This window comes from Plodia interpunctella, chromosome 4, assembly GCF_027563975.2.
Source record: "Plodia interpunctella isolate USDA-ARS_2022_Savannah chromosome 4, ilPloInte3.2, whole genome shotgun sequence".
Lineage (NCBI taxonomy): Eukaryota > Metazoa > Arthropoda > Insecta > Lepidoptera > Pyralidae > Plodia > Plodia interpunctella.
In genome coordinates, this window is record NC_071297.1 from 3,085,937 (window position 1) to 3,104,580 (window position 18,644).

The window sequence follows — 18,644 nt, forward strand, 5'->3', positions numbered from 1 at the left end:
TTCATCATCATCATCATCATCAGCCTGTAGCAGTCCACTGCTAGACATATGCCTCTCCCAAGGTGCGCCACTGCGCCGAAAATATTGTTATTTATATTTGTATATGCTGCACAGCTTACATTCTTTAACGAATCCCTTTTCAAGAACGTTTTGTTATTCGAATTTCATTTGAGATATTCAACTTAGGTAATTCCAAACTCGAAAAAGAATTTCACATCACCTCCTTTTCTTTTTTCACACGTGATGGGGAATTGGGTTTTATTTATATTTACTCACGTCCGAATATACTGATCAAAGAGATGATCATATTCATGTGTGGCAGTTATTGACTCCATGAAGATTAGCTTTCTACATCAACGATCGAGGATTAGCTTTGATGTAGATACGTACTTACACGTCACGTGTCATAGATAGGCGATCAATCGAAATTATTTATATCTATCATCTACGTACGAGAATCTAGACATAATTCTTGCATGTTGCAATTTCATACTTAGTGTATTTGCAAAACGCTGTACTAATTATAATCTTTTTGTTTCAGGTGTACAGATAGCATATTTTGCAATAATAGGAACACAAATGTTTATGATTGTCCTGAGCATATTCCTGTTCTACGGAATTTATAAAGTAAGTACACATAAAATCTTTAACAAGAAAATGAGAAGTTTTATATCCTTAATTTTTTATTACTACTGCGGGCAAAAGCTATTCGTAAAATAAAATAAAAACATTACAAATTAATATCAATATTCGGTGGGAAAAATATGTGGCAACCATAATTACAAATAAACGCCTGTCAACTTTAGAATAATTTAATATTAGATATTAAAAAATTGGAGCTAATTATTGCTAAGCTAAACTAATATAGTGCGAAAACATCAATTAGGCGAGACAATATTTTTGCATGACAAGTTTAGACTAATTATGTACGGCGAAGTGAAATTAGAAACAATAATTTAATACGAAACAAAGGGCACCCGAACACATTGTTTATTTGAATTTGTTAATTTCTGAATTAATTTGAAAATTTGTTTCAACATATATTCAATTGTGTATTTCAACATATATTCAATTACGAAATTACATCGAAAATCTGACATAATAAGGCTGAAATATTTATTACCTACATCATAATATTTTTCGAATATCATTGTATCAAAAATACGGTGTGGTTAGTAAACCATACAGAATTTTTAAATAAGTGTTGATTGTTGAACTCTTGACATTGAACTGACCTAAAATGTGGTACTTTCAGTAACAATTTAGTAACTTTAAAAAGCTGTTACTAAGAAACCTGACATCAAGAGACCTATCGACTGAAAGCAATTAAAGCTGTCTAAAACTATATGCAAATTACGGCTGTGCTGTGGCTGTGGTTAAACTGAATTTTCACTATTTCGTCTATTGCAAAGTTTTATTTAGTTTTCAATGTACAAAATATTATTAAATAGTTATATAAACTCTAGTCTACTACTGAAGATTACTAGTGCCTAGCGAAATTTTTTTAATAGTTTAATTTTTACATCTGGCTACTAACCTGTAGTAGACATTACACAAGTAATAGTTATTTCTTATGTAAAGTGTAGGGTAGTATACCTATATATATTAACATTGTATCTTGTCATTTTGATAACATATAACATGCGGAAAAACAGTCGCTGATTTGTAACCCGACTGCAAAAGGAAGGGTATTGTTTTTCACGCATATCTTGAATGTATGTATGTAATATTCATTACTACCTCATACGTTCAGAACTGTACGGATTTACATAATTGAGGTATAAGTTTCGTCTTAGCTGCCTGAGTGTTTTTGCCTAAAGTATCCATTTTTTGCAGGAAAATATCGCATTCTTGGTTCCGTGGGTGGTCGGCTGCATGACATTCATGGCTCTCGAGGCCATGGCCATGGTGTACTCCAACATTCTCAGAGACCATATTAACAAGGTATGATATTTCGAAGCATTTGACATGTTGTGTTGAAGGTAATGATTTTAAAAGTTATCGTCACTCCATTCGTAACTTTTCATTCAAAGGCATTGATACAGGGCTGTTCGACTGGGAATAAATTGGATTGATATTCTCAATCTTTAGTTTTGTGAAAATCCTTGGATGAACGGATTGTCATGACAAAAGTGCAGACTGACATACTTCAAAAATACTGAATTTATAATAAAACATGACGATTGAGTTCTTTTTTCATTCGCACTGCAAAATTGAAAATTCTAGGATCTGGGCTTATATTTTAGATCCCGGAAAATCGGTACTTAGGGTCACTGTGTAAAAACAGATTTTGATTTGATTGTCATTTGCGCTATATCAAATATATTCCCGTTACATAAATCGGGCGTTTAATAATTTTGTTTTTTATTTATTATTTTTTCATTAAATAAATTTGGTTACCACATGGTTTTGTTAACTAATGTTTGTTACGAATAAATTTTGTAATATCGATTATTTTAGTAAACATTTCGGACATGTTTGCGAAATAGCTTCAAGTTAAAAAAAACCAATTGAGTACATATAATAGTACTTAACTTTATCTTTGGTATAAATCAAAAAGTTGCATGAAATTGCATACGAATCAAAATAAAATCGTTGTATTTTTCTTGCATTTCGTAAAGTTCTCCACATATGTCTCTATAATGAAGCCTAATAAAGCGTACACGAGGCTAAACAACACCACAGGGTCCAATCAACAATACGAATTGGCCAAATGAGCGAACAAAAGGTCGTGTGGAAGGCCAATTTGTCGTTTACAATCGAGATATTGTTCAAAGTTTAGTGGTTTAATGCTTTTGTTCGAAGAGGACAAATAAGCATATGTCGAAGTATATCTCGAAAAATTCTTTGCATTGGCAAAACTTCAACGAGATGAAATAAGCAGCTGATAGCACCATGAGCGTATGTACGTCAGACATATGTTCCGCTACAGGGTAGGACCACGGTATCACCTCCAGGAGACATGAGACCTCTCGTACAAGGCGAATAAAGTTCACATCAAACATTGAATAAAGTTCAAAAATAGCATTCCCATTATCGTCAGGCAGACGGCCCGTTGTGTAATGACAGTTTAGCAAATCTTCAATGTTTTAAAGGTTATAATTTATGCAGTCGCTGCGTCTCAGCTCCGAACACAAAGAGAGCCTAGCTGACATTTATATACTTACTAAACATCAATTTAAGTCTTGTATTCTCTAGTTAAATGCTAACTAACAGAATGTTTCACTAATTTCACTATGTATTCTGTGCCATACAATATTCAAATGAGATAGCCTCAAAACTTTCTGGTTTTACGCCGAGTCCGGCCATGTTCCCTAAATCTAATTAGCCCGCAGCTACTCCAGAATTTGTTTGGAACACACAAATAATCGATTCTTGGAGTAAAGGTTTTTTTGTTCAACATTTTACATACATATAACTGTACTATAAAAATATATTTCCAAGCATTTCCTTAACAAATAAATCTTAAAGCTTAAAATAAAAGAACGTGGTGATATACATTATATCAATATACTAACGTATTTACAACAAATAAATTATTTATCTACCTATATCCAGACTTCATCAAAGCTAGCTCAGCGGTTTACCTGAGAAATCGTGACAGACTGACATACGTTTTTAATTTATATTATTAAGTATGGAAGTATGGATTTTAAGTATTTTCTCATGTTCTTTCATCATAAAAAGACAATATAGAAACTCTTGGCACGTGCAAAAATATGAACACATTAAGGGCCATTTTCGGAAGACGAGGAGAAACAATACGAAGCTGAGCTCACGAAGGCACACAACGTTGGCTCCTTTGAAATAAAAGATTAAATAAAACGAAATTTCCCACAGTCGCTTATCTCCCGAGTGTGGATCAAATACTTACGTGATGGGAAAATCTTTTCTATTCTCAATTTGTTGATTGAATAGGCATCTCAAACGATAGTCTCCTTTGACTATTGGCCGGAATATTGTTCACTTTTATAATACTTATTTATATTTGCTTTTTCATTGCGTACTCGCAGTGGCCTATGTTTGATCAAAATCAAATTGAAAATTTTTTATCTCATCGCATATTGACGTCAAACAATTATTTTAACTAAGTTTACCGCCGACACACACTTCACCGCAGCTCTTTCGTCGAAGACGTCAATCAAGGTGTGATGAATGAACTAGATTTTTCTAGTCTAATTTCTGTAATAGCTTACCTGGAAAGAAGTAAAAAGATTAGGATATTCGGTATACCTAATTTAAAACAGCGTATTGCCAAATAATAAACGCTAGACGAAATTGATAAAGTCATGAACATTAATTTTTCTAAATCGGAAAAGATATTATAAAGTTGGTCTACTACTGTATGAACTTCGGTGCCTGTCATAATAAAACAAATTCTTATTTGACTATAAAAAAACTACTAAAACTACTGTACGTGACTCGCAACCCAAGTTTGTATATTCTCTAAAAAAAACTATGAATAAATGAAAAGCTTGCAAATGCTAGGCTAGTCGGCGCACTCCACACTGAAATAGAATATTAAAACAGTAAGCAAAGGTAACCGAGAGATATGACAGCAGCTTTGAGGTACAGTAACATTACAATCCATTGTTTAAATGAATTTTTAAAGTTTTATGTCAGGTTTATCCCGTACGAACGGTGCCGCCATTTTTAAGAGTTTTTATTTAACTTGCAATGTATTATGTTCGGGTGGAATTATACATCAGTTTTGAAGCGGATATTTTCAACACGTTTAGTTTGGATGACAATGTATTATTATGATAAGCATGACCTGATGGTGCACCCAGGAAGTACTCTCGACGAGGGAACTCTTCAACGGTTTACTTCACGGACGCACTTCACGCATTGCCTTGCCCCGTTATTCATAAAAAAGATAAAGTATACAAAGTATATTTTGTCTCGTCATGTCAATGACAAATATTGTAAAGTGCAATAGTGACAAAACTTTGGCTTAAAGTATGCTTTGTCACTATCAGTGTCAGATTTTTACCTCGTTAATCGGAGTGTGAGAAGGCCTTCCTTTTGATTGATATTACTATTTTTTATTATTTACCCTAATTTAATTAGGTCGTATGCAAAAAAAACAATCGCATATTCCGGTCTGCCTTAACGTGTGCTTGAATTGGATTTGAATTTCACGAGAAGCAAACTTGGGAGATACTTCGATGATTCGAACAATAAGGTTTCAATATTAGTTTTCCACAACGTGAAAACTTTAATATGTGTGCTTGGACCTCTAGAAGAAAATCTATTTTTTTATTTTGGTCAAATCAAGTAAATTAACTTGATTCGTAAATTAAATGCACAAGCAATAAATTTACAACATAAAGTATTATTAATACTATCGTCCAATCAAATATGATTGTATGACAGTATTAATAACACGGTCTATGGAATATTAAATGTCGTTAATTTTCATGTTGTCTCTCATGTGTAATTTACATATTAAAACTGTAACGAATATGTTTACATATTAAAACTGTAACGAATATGTTTACCATTGGTGTGAACTAATCGATAATCAACTCTTATCGTCCACGCAACTACCTATCTCCTATAGTCAGACAGAACTAGTGTAGTGTTTTAAAATAGATCCAATAATTTCTCATTTTGAACCTAGCAAATAGCATAAATTTAGCACAAAATGCACAAACACTGACAATGTCGAAGCGACAACAGACGAAACGCCCAGTGTTGTCCTGTTACATGAAACGGAAAGGCAACCTTATAATTTAAGCAAGCACCGCATTCCTGACTATACCAGCTAATTTAGTACCCAGTAAACAAAGGACAAATTGCGTCTGTTTACTTTAACAAGCAGTTTTGCATTGCGCCCTCGCGAAGCTGGCCGCTGCGCTGGCAGGGTCGCCAAGTAGCGCTTCAACTGAATTACTGGCTCAAATTAATTACATTCGACTCTGTTTGTGAAACGAATACAGCAGAATGTTTGGACTTGTCAGCCGAGACCGGAATTCTAATGATGATAGTTGCAAAGCGTGCACCTGGTCATTTAGATATTGAGACAGTGCGGTAAAACGCAAAAAATTTTCTTCGGCAAACTTTATTATCTACTCAAAATTATTAGGATTCTTTTGCTTATAAATACACCGCGGCGTGTATCCCTGCATTAGAGTAGGACTACTTTATATCCTACCGTAGATATCGCACATGAAAACTAGGTACTATACTAGGTATATCTTTTATCGGTATGACTCAAAAGCTGCTAAACTTTGAGTCATGCTTTATACTTTTATAGATGTTTGTTCAAGAAAGCTTACATGAATAAACTGTGGGATAAAAATCCTTGAGAGCTCATAGGCAAAAAAAAATTTTCAAAGAGAATTGACGTTAGAACTAACGTGGGAATAGACTAGCCGAAAATAAAAATCCTTCGATGAGCGAGGTTCATAAATTATCCACAGAGGCGGCTATAGAGAATTCTATCTAACATTGAGGACACCCTTGTTTCCTGAACTGATGCTATTGTTATAATTATACCCCTGAATGGTTGGTGTGAGGTAGCTTCATGAACGAAAGGTTACATCGTTAATTAAAATTACATACCACCTAAATTTCTCCGTATACATTCCTTCTAGGTCAGAGGTAAATAATTCAAGTTATCAAATTATTACTGAGCTAAAAATTATTTTTTTTCCAATCAGTTAATAAACAAAGAATTTATAGATTACATTTAAAAATCCGGAAATCTGTCCGTTCGGAGCTCAATATAATAGGTACATTCTTAGTCACCCACTAACTAACCGCCACTATCACAAGAGCGCGTTAATCACTGCGCCATTGAGATCCTCCTGTACAACATAATAATATTTAACTATTAAATAAAGCATTGGCTATGGTAATTTCTGTTGACAACGTCAACAAACAAAATAATAAATTACTTATAGCTATCATTCCATGGAAATTACTGGCGGCTGCCACCCGTCAAATTGATACCTTTTAGCTATTATTATAACCTGTGAGAGTAATTATCTTTTAGTGTGGATGTTTAACTGAATTTAAAACGTGAATAATATTTAAACGTTAGGGTTCAAGCAATTTTCCGACGATCAATAACAAAATATGGATATAAATTAACGATTTTGTCACTAGAGTTTATACCAAAATATTTTCCGAAAAACTTCTCGACATTGTAAAATTTCAGTATGTGTATGTGAGTATAATATTAATGTGAAAGGCGATCGCGATACTTAAAATTTGCTGAATTGCTAATTTAGTATTTAGCGTTTGTTTTCTTTTATTTTGTTCAACTTTTAGATGTGAAGTTTTACACGGGAACTAATATATCGCGTCGTGTGAAGGAATATTATTAAATATGTGTAATAACATAACATATACATACCTTAATAATAGACTTTAAACAACATAATTTAAAGTAAATTAAATTAAATCTGTGCTGCCTCTCAACTTGGTTTGAGGTTGTTTTCTCATGAAAATGTTTCAAGAAGTGTTTATGTCAGCAGGTGCGACAAACATCCTAACGAGATTACACCTTAACATCATGTTTTTTGTTTCAGCAATTCGACGCTATGTGTAAAGCGGAGATATCTTTCTTAATACCAAGGATATTCTTGAATGTAAGTGCTACATTTTAATCACTACAAATAATATTTAGATACAAACTATGTACTCGAAAAACTCTCGATCGGGTTATTTTGTGTTTTTATCCCATACATGTTGATCGAAGCCTAAACTTTGAATCGATCACAGAATGATTTTTGAATGGTTCATATAATATTAACTACTGAAATTACCTTTTAAAAGTGCTTGATCAAGAGTCTTGATTAGAAAGATCATCCTACTAATATAAAAGTGAAAGTTAGTTTCGCATTCACACATTAAATTATGAATAGATTTCGATTAAATACTATATATTAGTATACTATCTGCACCAAAGTGCAGACGTAGAATGTAACTTGAAATAACATGTACGGTGTTTTTATGCTGGACTTCCTTTGGGAGTTTCTGTATAAATCTAAAATTAACCACAACAATATCCTCTGCAGTGTCTATGCATATGGTGCGTGCTTCGACTATACCATCTCCTCCGCGCCGGAGTGACGTGGAAGGGCGCGGCTGCCATCGAGCTGTGACTACTGCCACCCGGCCAACTGCCTGACGCCAAGCAAGCGCCGTGCGAGTCCTCACTGCTGCTCGGCAACGCTGAGAGTGACACTGACGCCAGTCTGCATTCCCTATGACGCCGTGTCAAATGTTTATAAGATCATGTGGCTTTTGCTCTCGTCTGTAGAGTTGGCATGAGATTTTGTGGGAACGTAATCGAATACAGCGCCAAAATGTGTATGGAAACAGTGCTTCTGTCAAGGGAATTATAGATTTTTCCATATATATTTTCACGTAGTCGATACTCTTAACTAACACCACAGTTCAGGCAGGTCTTTTGCTATAATTTGATTGTATATGTGGCTCAGTGATCGCTTCCAAAGTTTTATTCAAAGTGTTAGTTTGGGCGTGGTAAATTTAATTGGCTACCTGTGTTGGCTACCTAGACAAGGACGTGGCATTACATTTAATTTTTTTTTCAGACGTGACATTGAATTGTCAATAAAGGGTGAACTGGAAATGGCGTCATTATAGACAAAATCTCTTAAAATTATTAATTTGTTATTGGCAAAATATGAGCAATATGAGCATAGTATATTTTTGCAAGCAAAGCTACATCTAAATGAAGTTATTAGATTTATGGACATATGGAGTTGGTCATTGGGTGGTCACAAATGTTGTATCATAACTCTTCCATGGCGTATTTAAGGTATGAGTAAAATGAACATTATTGTTTAATATTAGATAAGTGTATTTATTTCGGCGAAAATCGATCAAGTGTAAGACAATGAGGGATGGTATCGTTTTTCATTAATCTCAGATATTGTTTTTGTTGGCTCTGTATTTTTTGTTATTTATGGATTCTGGTTGAAAAACATAGAAAAATAAGCTATTTCACATTTTCTAACTGCTGTGATATCTTCTTTTGTTTCAAATCGTTAGTTAAAGCAAAGTGAACGACTTGGATTTTAATGTATGGATGGGTTTGGCAAAATCCCGAAAGAGATTATATAAAATGCAAATAAAAAGATATTGAAAAACAAAATATTCAAGATGGCTCCAGGGATAAGCCTTAGCTCAAGGTTGAGATTGTTTAGTTTGGAAGTATAAAAAAGTATATACTTTTTGATTTCGATATTCTAAAAAAAAAATGATTTTTATCATGAAAAGTTGAAATACATGAGATCAAAAATATTTTACAATGATTTTACTTTTTGGTATTACTTAATTGAAAAATGTATAATTCTTTTCATTATTTGTTAAAACATAAATATACGTATGTTTATGTTTTAATTAACATATACGTTGAAAACAACGAAAATAATACATAGTGAAATAAAAATAGCGGTTTTCGTTTCAATAATAAACAAAATAGATATACATACTTTAAAAGGTATTTGCATGATTCAAAATTATACAGTATTTGTAAATATTTAAACATATATTTGTATAGAAAACTGTATAAAAGCTGTATATAAAATACGTTAACGCTTAAAAATTTTAATGTACTCAAATAAATAAAAGTAATATTGTTACCGAGACAATATATTAAATAGACTTTTAAGAAAACCTAAAGGGAAAATTTACATTAATTATCTGAAAATAGAACATTATTTAGTTGGAACTCTAACGAGTGAATTTTCAAATAGTTCTCCACGCATCATTTTCGGTCCAACTTGTATATGTCGAAGTTGCAATATAATTGTATATATGTAAGAGTATAAAATATGTTAATAACAGATTCCAATATTGATTAAGTAAACGTATAATAAATTGAATGTTGATATCTTTTACTGTATTTTTATTTTTCCTTCCAAGTTGGATAATGAGTGAATGTTAGAAAAATTCTTTTTTATGAAAAAATCAGAAATATTTCCATTCTTTAATTTTTGTTTAGATCTCAATCTTATATAGGCCATAGTTTATTAATAAAGATAATCAGCATATAACTGTTCAATAATTATTTCTTCTCTTCAAATTAAAATCTATAAATTTTCCGTTTGCTGAAAGCCTTAAATCAAAAGTCCTAAACTTTTTCAAATAAGTTACGAGGAAAGCCATCAATCAGAAAGTTCGGTTGGCAACTTTCGCATTTTTTTCCAAAATTCAGTAAATTTATTGAAAGCTGGAGGTACGAAGGTGAATTATTTATCATGATAAAATTTTGTTTAGGTCTCGTAACTTAGTAAATACATATGTATACCAGTACAGTTTATAAACTTACGAAGCCGGTGGTCATAAAGGGTCATTACTGCATAATTTCAAACGCTCCAATTCCAATCGTGAAAAATAAACAAAATCAAATTTTGCCTGAAGCGTTACATTTTGCACAGTTAACATGAAATATGTTTGCTAATACAGTGAACACAATTTATTTGAACTGAAACACATTTTGTGGCTGAAGCTCACAGCAGTATATAGATTTTATAAATTTACTATGATGACATGAGATGTTATATAGTAGGTAAATTTATAAAATCTTTTCAAGATAAATACGTCTGTTACTACCTAGTATCCCGTTTCTCCTTTTTCCCCTTTGTGGACCGTACGTGCCTAAACATCAATGCGGAGCGATTTTACCCTGCAATCTAATATGCTGGCGGAAATCTAATATGAAAGTCTGTATTTGTTGAAGAATGCTTTCATAGCTAGTTATGTTTACATACAAGCTTAGAAAGTAATTGGAATAAAAACCTCCATTATGGAGACCATTGTAGACCATTGTTTATATAAACTACCTCTTCATGTTGGCTTTGCATGGGGCGCACGAATGCTCTGAAATATCGACTCTCGTTAATATATTAATATATCTTTTTACCATACACCACGGGTGTTTTTACGGGTAAAACTATTGGGTTCTATTACTAAGATTTAGGTAATAGATCCATCCATTTTACAGCCTAAATTACTGTTGGATTTTTTTTTTATTTACATGTCAATTTGGTTATCATTTTGTAGGCAGCGTCCTGTCCTAAACATGACTGTTGGGAATCTTCTGCGATAAATATTATTTAGCCTGTGACCAAACCAAGACTGCTAAGACCTTAATTGCCCAAGCGCAAGTAATCCTTATTCATTACTGCTGACCCTAAACAGGGTTTGATTTACGGAGCTCCCAGCTAGTTTATATAAACGACTGTCGTTTGTTTCTGCAATGACCCGACATGACAGTGCTTACATTAATTTATATTAGTTAGGAGGCTTATTGCACAAACTCTCTCGGGTGGACAATAATTCCAACAATACGAATTGAGATGCAAAGAAGACTCGGTATAAGATATAAACGAATATAGCCGGAAATAATTATTTAAGTCAAACTTTATTATTTTTTAAATTTAATGGAGCGTTATTGAATCCCTTCAATTAATAATAAGTTACACAAAATTAATAACTTTTCTCAAGTCTATCAGCAGTGCGTTAGTGAAATAACGATACCAGTATATTTTCATGATGATGATAAATAAAACCGGCCAAATGCTAGTCGGGCTCGCATAACGAAAGATATAAAATGCCTATTTATTGATTATATTTGTCAACGTTTAAAAAATGACAATCTGCAATAGGGACTAGGATCGAGTTTTTATCAGTTGTGCCATAGGTTTGTGTACTACATGTTTAAACTCAACGGCCCAATCAATTATGTAAAAGGGAACCAAGATAACTTTCGATTTTTGATTTCAATCGTGATGCCTTATTTCGCGACAATTTGTTTAATTTATGTGGGTATGTTTGAGATAATAGCATGATGATAATTACCAATAAAGTTTGTTGAAAGTACCAGAGATGTTTAGCGTAGACTGGAATATCAAAAGCGTGATCATTCATTTTTGCCATTTCAGATTTTTATTACTATGAAAACCATACAAACACACATAATTTATGTAGTATATACCTAAAATTATTACTTAAGAGAAGAATGAACAAAACACACATTTAAATATTTTAGGTATTGAACAGTTTTTTATAAAATGTAAAGTTTTCTCAAGTATGCTTCTCATTATTCATCTTATATAAAGTATATAAAATATATATATAGTATATGTGTGGAATCATTCAGAGTAATATAGTCCAGTCAGGATTTTCCACCACTATTACGATAAGGCGATCCATCGAAACAGCACTTCGCACGTAAGAGATAAGCAATAAAATGGTTTGCAGCCCACATTTCACGTCCAAACACCCTCGGTCAGTTTTTGTTTAGTTATAAAATAAAATACCTAAGTTACACAAAATGTTTTAATGAACTACACTCTGTCTGTATGGAGATGGATTTATTTATTTTAATTGTGTTAGATGACAACAAAATTAAAGTATATGAAGAGACATAATTTAATTAATTAAACGAAATTAGACTTAAATCCTCTGGCTGACCTCCTGACCCCTATAGTTAAATACATAGAGGGCAGATTTATTACGCTGTCTGTAAGTAAACCACGATTAAAATAAGTACTATGCTAAGATCTGAATATTTACAACGTTTAATGTAAGAAATACTTTACACTTTGTCAATGGTATTATTTTATTTACCTTGCTGGAAGTATTATATAACCTGTGCCTTAGCTGAATGACATATACAGGGTATATTTTGTATTCGTTGGCAATGTTTTATATACATCAGTCCATAATATCAGCTCAAATGTATGCAAAAGTTGTAGGACTGAGCAACACAAAAAAAAACAGCTGATCCATACACTCAAGTTAGGTATTTGATTTTGTATGGAACAGTTTTTTTTTCGCGAAATACGAAAACTTGTTCCTTATCATGGACTGAGCATGTAAACAAAATATTGCCAATGAATACAAAATCGGCCTGTATGACTGAAATATTAAGTGGGCCATCATCGGCGCCTATAATCATATTTTTTATATATTTATTGCATTTAATTTAATATTATGACTTGTTAGTCCCTACAAAGACCTGCTAAACTGAAAGTGACTTTCAAATTATTGGAACACGCCCTATGTCATCAGGTGGTAATTAGCTATCCATGGTGATTTGAGAGTTAAAAGCATTTTGTGATGTGGCTTGGTTAATTGAAATTGGCAACTCCGGTCACTTTGATAACCTTTAAAACTTCAAATAAATAAATAATAAGCATCATGTCTTTACCACCACGAGGTAGACAGAGCTAAAAGTCACGCGTAACATTATAAGAACTCATTTTAGCGTTAGCAGTGAAGCTAGAATAAGATGACGGAAGACAAGAAGTGCTTATATTGACAACTAAGTGTTCCGGCCGCGTATGTTCGACCGCGGCTCTTTAACTAGTCTAAATTTCATCAAATTCGACTCGGCGGTTTAGGCGTGAAAGTGTAACAGACACGTTTGTAATATTTTTATTTGTAATATTTATATGGAAGTATGGATTTTATACACACACTAGCTTTTGCCCGCGACTTCGCCCGATGTCCGCACCCTATGTCCTCCACATTTCAAACTATATGTATGCAAAATTTCAAAAAATTGCCTTTCTTCGTACTCATGCGACTGATATGTGAAATTTCAAGATTTGTTAAGTAAATAAAGTGTGAAAAGTTACAAACTACCAAACAAACAAACGTACTTTCACGGTTTTGTGTCGGGTTCGGAGTCAATAAATATAACAGGAACTGTAAAAAACCTACATACACTCTGCGCCATCTACTTATTTTTATAGTATTAAAATTCAAAAAAAATATTGGCAGTCTTTTATCGCAAATCCCACGGCAATGGATTTAATGTATATAAATCAAAAAAAATTAATGTAAATCTAAAATTTAATGGCGCATACTTCTAAATTGAAGAAGTTACATACAATCTTGCAACCCTTATTTCACGCCCTTAGGGAAAGAATTTCCAAAATTTTTTTCAGCGGACGTCTCCTATCCTGCCAAACTTAATCTTTATTGATTTGAAATTAACTTAGCGCAGTTTTTTGTTGCCTCAGTAGCCTCAAATCTGCCTTGTCTTGATAATCGTCTAAGTACAAAGTATATTTTCGAAAATTTTGGAACGTCAGTCAGCACCAATGAACTATTTACATATGAATTTTAAAGGTGAACGCTCGTGAAGGACAAACGCTCCTTCTGAAATTAAGTTGGCTCCAAAAAACGTCATTTGGAACGCGCTATTGTACGCCTAGTTTTGATTGCGGATGTTTTCCACATAACAACTATTCCAGTGGCAGTCCAACTTTGCCTGATGAACAACACATTCCTTTGGGCTCTCCGTGCCATTTCGAAGCAGGAAATTGCGGGCATATAAGTTTCTTATAGAAATTTTAAGTAAATTTTTCGAAATTAATACTTACACAATAAATAATTACAAACTTGTTTTTGAAACTTCAAACTAAAGATGAACGTAAATCTAAAATTGTATGTGTCTCACTTCAAAAATAACAAAAGTTTCATACTAACTTCTACTCCCTATTTCTCCTCTTTCGGTATAGAACTTCGGGATACAAAGTAGCTTATATTCTAATCGAGGACACATTCTATCTCTGTGCTGAATTTCATGCAGATCTGTTCAGTAGATTTTGTGTGATGCGCGTACAAACATACAGACAGACAGACAGACAAAAATTCTAAAAAAAAATGTTTTAGCTTTTATTGACCCTAAATAGTCCTCTCCTATTTATTTTTCATAAAATATGTATGTACAGACATTATACATATCCAGTTACAGTTTTATTACAGACAGTATGTACAGACATTATACATATACAGTTTCACGTCGGGGTCACCAATTGTAGTGTGCTTAGACTACTCGAAATAAAATGCCAATGAGAAGAATGGAAGTAGAATGATTTATTTTACAATATTTACATATATTTATAGTACAACATTGATACTGCACACGTAATTCGCATCACGGCACAACTCGCGCGGTGGTGGGGAGCGCGCTGAACGGAGCGCGCGTCGCGTCGCGTTGTTTCTATTCAAACTGTTTGTGGGCTCCACATTAGTATAGAATAGATTTTTATTATTACCACTAATGACAGATAATCGTCGGTCCGTCGATAAAATATGTCGAACATCGGGAGCCATTTTGTTATCGGAAGAGTAGCTAAATAAATCTATGGATTAATTCGTTCGCTGGTAATGCCAGTAATTTGTTACAGTACAAGAATGCTATTTTCTTCAATAAGCTCAGCATTTGTTTTGTGTTTTGTTTGTTATAACAACAACAGTTTACCTACATAGAACACGTCCTAATATATTACGCCTATGCAATGAAACTCAGATTTACACCTTGGTACCAAGGTCAAGTTTCTGCCGCCAAACAGCAGTGCTTGCATTGTCGTATTCCGGTTTGAAGGGAGAGAGAGGCAGTGTAATTATCGGACCTCCATAGGTCCTCCATATTCCATAATAAAGTCGGCAACGCACATGTAACACCTCTGGTATTGCAAGCATCCAAAGATTGCAGTGTCGGCGACCACTTCCCATCAGATTCGTCGCATGCCTGTTTGCCTTCGAAGGTCACGTTTACCTATATGGCGGGCTACTAGTAAAATTTTTATGTTTTTTAAAAATAAAATATTAACAAAATACTTAAAGTATATCGAGTGCTAATAATTAGATATAAAATTAATCAGATTAGACAGGGTGAGTTGCGCCAGTCAACTTTGACGTTAACTTTGACCCCGCCGTCATTTAGATGGCGTAGGTATGCACTTTGCGTTTTCCTACGCAGGTTACATTTACCACCGGACAACTTTGTCGTTTACTTTACGACTTGTTCGGTGCAATTCACTCTAAGAAGAAAAGTCTCAAATTACCAAGTTTTATGTGTAATATGTATAATTGATAACATTGTTATTGTGGGCCGTCAAGTATCCCCTTGCTTCATTCATTCCATTTGGTACGGCAAATTCATTTAGAAAATGTGAGTTATTAACTGTTTTCACAAAGACATTGTTATCAGTTCAGCGCTCATTAAAAAGTTTTTCTGATAGTTTCGTGTTGTTCAACTAATAATGGTAACTTTGGTGTTTAAAACTTCTGTATTGTAACTTTTGCAGTTGTAAAGAGAAAACCTGTAACTGTTACCACACTAGGTAGTTTTTGAGTTTATTGCATTCGTATGAACTGTCCGTCTGTATAGACGGACGTGGCAGGGGACTTCTTTTTATATTACGTAGGGATAAGGATATTGAACATATTTAAACAACTTTGCGAGTTGATTAACATTGTGTATTACCATATTATCTCATGTAATCATTTATGTGTGTTCAGAATTGGTTTTTACACTAGTAATTTTCCACTGGACAGGAATACCACGATGACAAACCTAATATAAGTACTTATTAGATAGTACAGAAAGTTTTACATAAAAGTACATACGTACTCGGAAAAGTTTTACGTTATCACTCAATATAATATCCGTCCACATTGAAATAAATGCAAGAACGGCTATTTGTCACGCCTAAGGCGGCATCACTGGTCCGATTAAAAAAAAAAAATATTTATTATAGAATCAACAGCACTTGAACAAAAAATTACGTCTTATCTTTCAGGGTTAAACTTAATGCCAATTACAGATTCTTATTTTGTAAATTAAAAAGTTTTAAACAGCTTAGAACAGAAAGAAAAGAAAACAATAGACAAACAGGGACGCCTCACATTATGTGTGTAATGGGTATGTAATGACTATCACATTATTTGTGTGTAATAGTTATACTAATCAATTAGACTAATGAAATTATCTGTTACGTAGGATGGAAGAAATAAGTTTTTTAAATGCCGCCTTGGAATGAAAGGAAATGTCAACAGATGATATATTATTATAATTATCTAAAGGGCGTAAAAATAGTTGAATGACTTGCGTAACTACAGTGGCAGATAGGAACATAGAAAAGGTTGCTTTTTCTTGTGCGTTTTACGGGTGTTCTAAATTGTAAGAATAAAGTTACCAATTCTTGTGAATCAATGTTATTGTTGCAAACATCATGCATAAATAGCATTTGAAGTAGCTCACGCCTGTCTGATAAGGCCATCAAGCCTGATAAGATTTTGATGAAATTTAGAATATATATAGTTGATAACCCGGGGTCAAACATCTCCTGGCTACTGATAAAGACGTGTTACTGTATCTCTCTCTTATTTGAGCGTTTTCTCGAATACTTCCACAGCTATTGAGCGTCGGAGCCCGATTGAAGTCATCGTTTCTTCCTTTGAGGCCAAGAATAGATCGCTAGTTTATTGTGTTTCAGAAGTGTACAAATCAGAAATGAGCCGCCCTATCTGTGATGTCGATATTGATTTATTGATAAGGCTAAGCGATAACGTATTAATAAGTACATCTAATATAACTGAATGAAGATCCCTAAATCACGTGAAACCTCTCCGTTTACTAACACAAGAGGATTGGACTGAAAATCTTTTGGGACTGATTGACAAAAACATTGTTTGCACTAATGTTTGATACAAATTAATAAGACATGCCGTAGTTGTGTAAGAGTTTTGTGAAAAAACTTTTCATAGTAGTATTGAAGGTCGTGATCGTCACGCGGAACAAAACACACACAACGACTATCTTGGCACTATTAACGGAGTGGTTTGCCATTGCCTTCTCCATTTCACACACAAATTGATAATCAAACAGAGTGCAGGATTCCTCACGATGTTTTCGATGGAAGGTGGGTTCACACGATCTGCGATATCGCGGATGGACGCGGACCAGCTCGCAACCACGCACCGTGGGAAGGATCTCGTCGGTGGTAGTACAGACACGACTTTGACGGTGCGCAGTTTCCGACGCGAGTAAGTAATTTCTTTCTTTCTATTTCACTTTGCATTTTAAATTGGAGCCGCACATGTTGGCTAAACATACACTACCGATATCAATCTTTCTTTCTCTATTTACTGCGTCTCGTTTTGAAAACTCTCTATGGTCGATATTAAATAGCAAATTCGTACTAAGACCTCAGTTCTCACAAATAAATAGTTTTCAATAAATTTACCTACTGTATACTGTTTATTTTTTATCCATATGTATGATGGATCCAAAGTTACCTGTGTTTGATCTATGATACATGTGGAGAGAAAATAGTTTTATTTTATTTTCGGTAATAAAAATGACATGTTACTGTTTATTATATGATATGTTGTTCACTTCATTACTTAATACAACTTTGCAGAAAATGTCAAAGTACTAAAATCGTGAAAGCATTAAGTTGGAAGCCACGGATAGCGATACGGAGCGCGCTAAGTTGCACCCAAGTTATCTCTTGGCAGTCAGAATACTACATTAAACTAAGTTTAAGTGCCTATCTCAACTCGAGTCGAACTCGACACAAACTTTATGATTTATAACATTTAACGGTTTGAATAGGATCCGATGATACTTTGTCGTTTGCAATTTATATAAAACATTAGCAAAAACATATAATATATATATATATAAGAGTCTCATCCCATATAGCATATAATAAGTGTAGTGTAGTATGCATTATATAATAATATAGTAGTATGCAATTCGAACTTTTTCCCTTTAGTTAGAGCTGTAACACTCCGATGCCCGGGGGTCCACACAAAAACAAACTTTAAATTTGGGACTTTTTATGACCGACCGCCTG

The 18,644-nt window shown here is 33.6% G+C and overlaps 1 protein-coding gene across 1 annotated transcript in view; it reads left to right on the forward strand.

Annotated features, from left to right (window-relative positions):
- Positions 1–9,875, forward strand: part of LOC128669547 (uncharacterized protein) — a 29,392-nt gene extending 19,517 nt beyond the window's left edge. The window contains exons 4-7 of the mRNA XM_053744451.1: positions 542–627; positions 1,837–1,944; positions 7,539–7,598; positions 8,028–9,875. Of these exons, the coding sequence (XP_053600426.1) occupies positions 542–627; positions 1,837–1,944; positions 7,539–7,598; positions 8,028–8,114 (341 nt within the window). The 3' untranslated portion in view covers positions 8,115–9,875. The remainder of the gene's footprint in view (positions 1–541; positions 628–1,836; positions 1,945–7,538; positions 7,599–8,027) is intronic.
- The last annotated feature ends 8,769 nt before the right edge of the window (positions 9,876–18,644 follow it).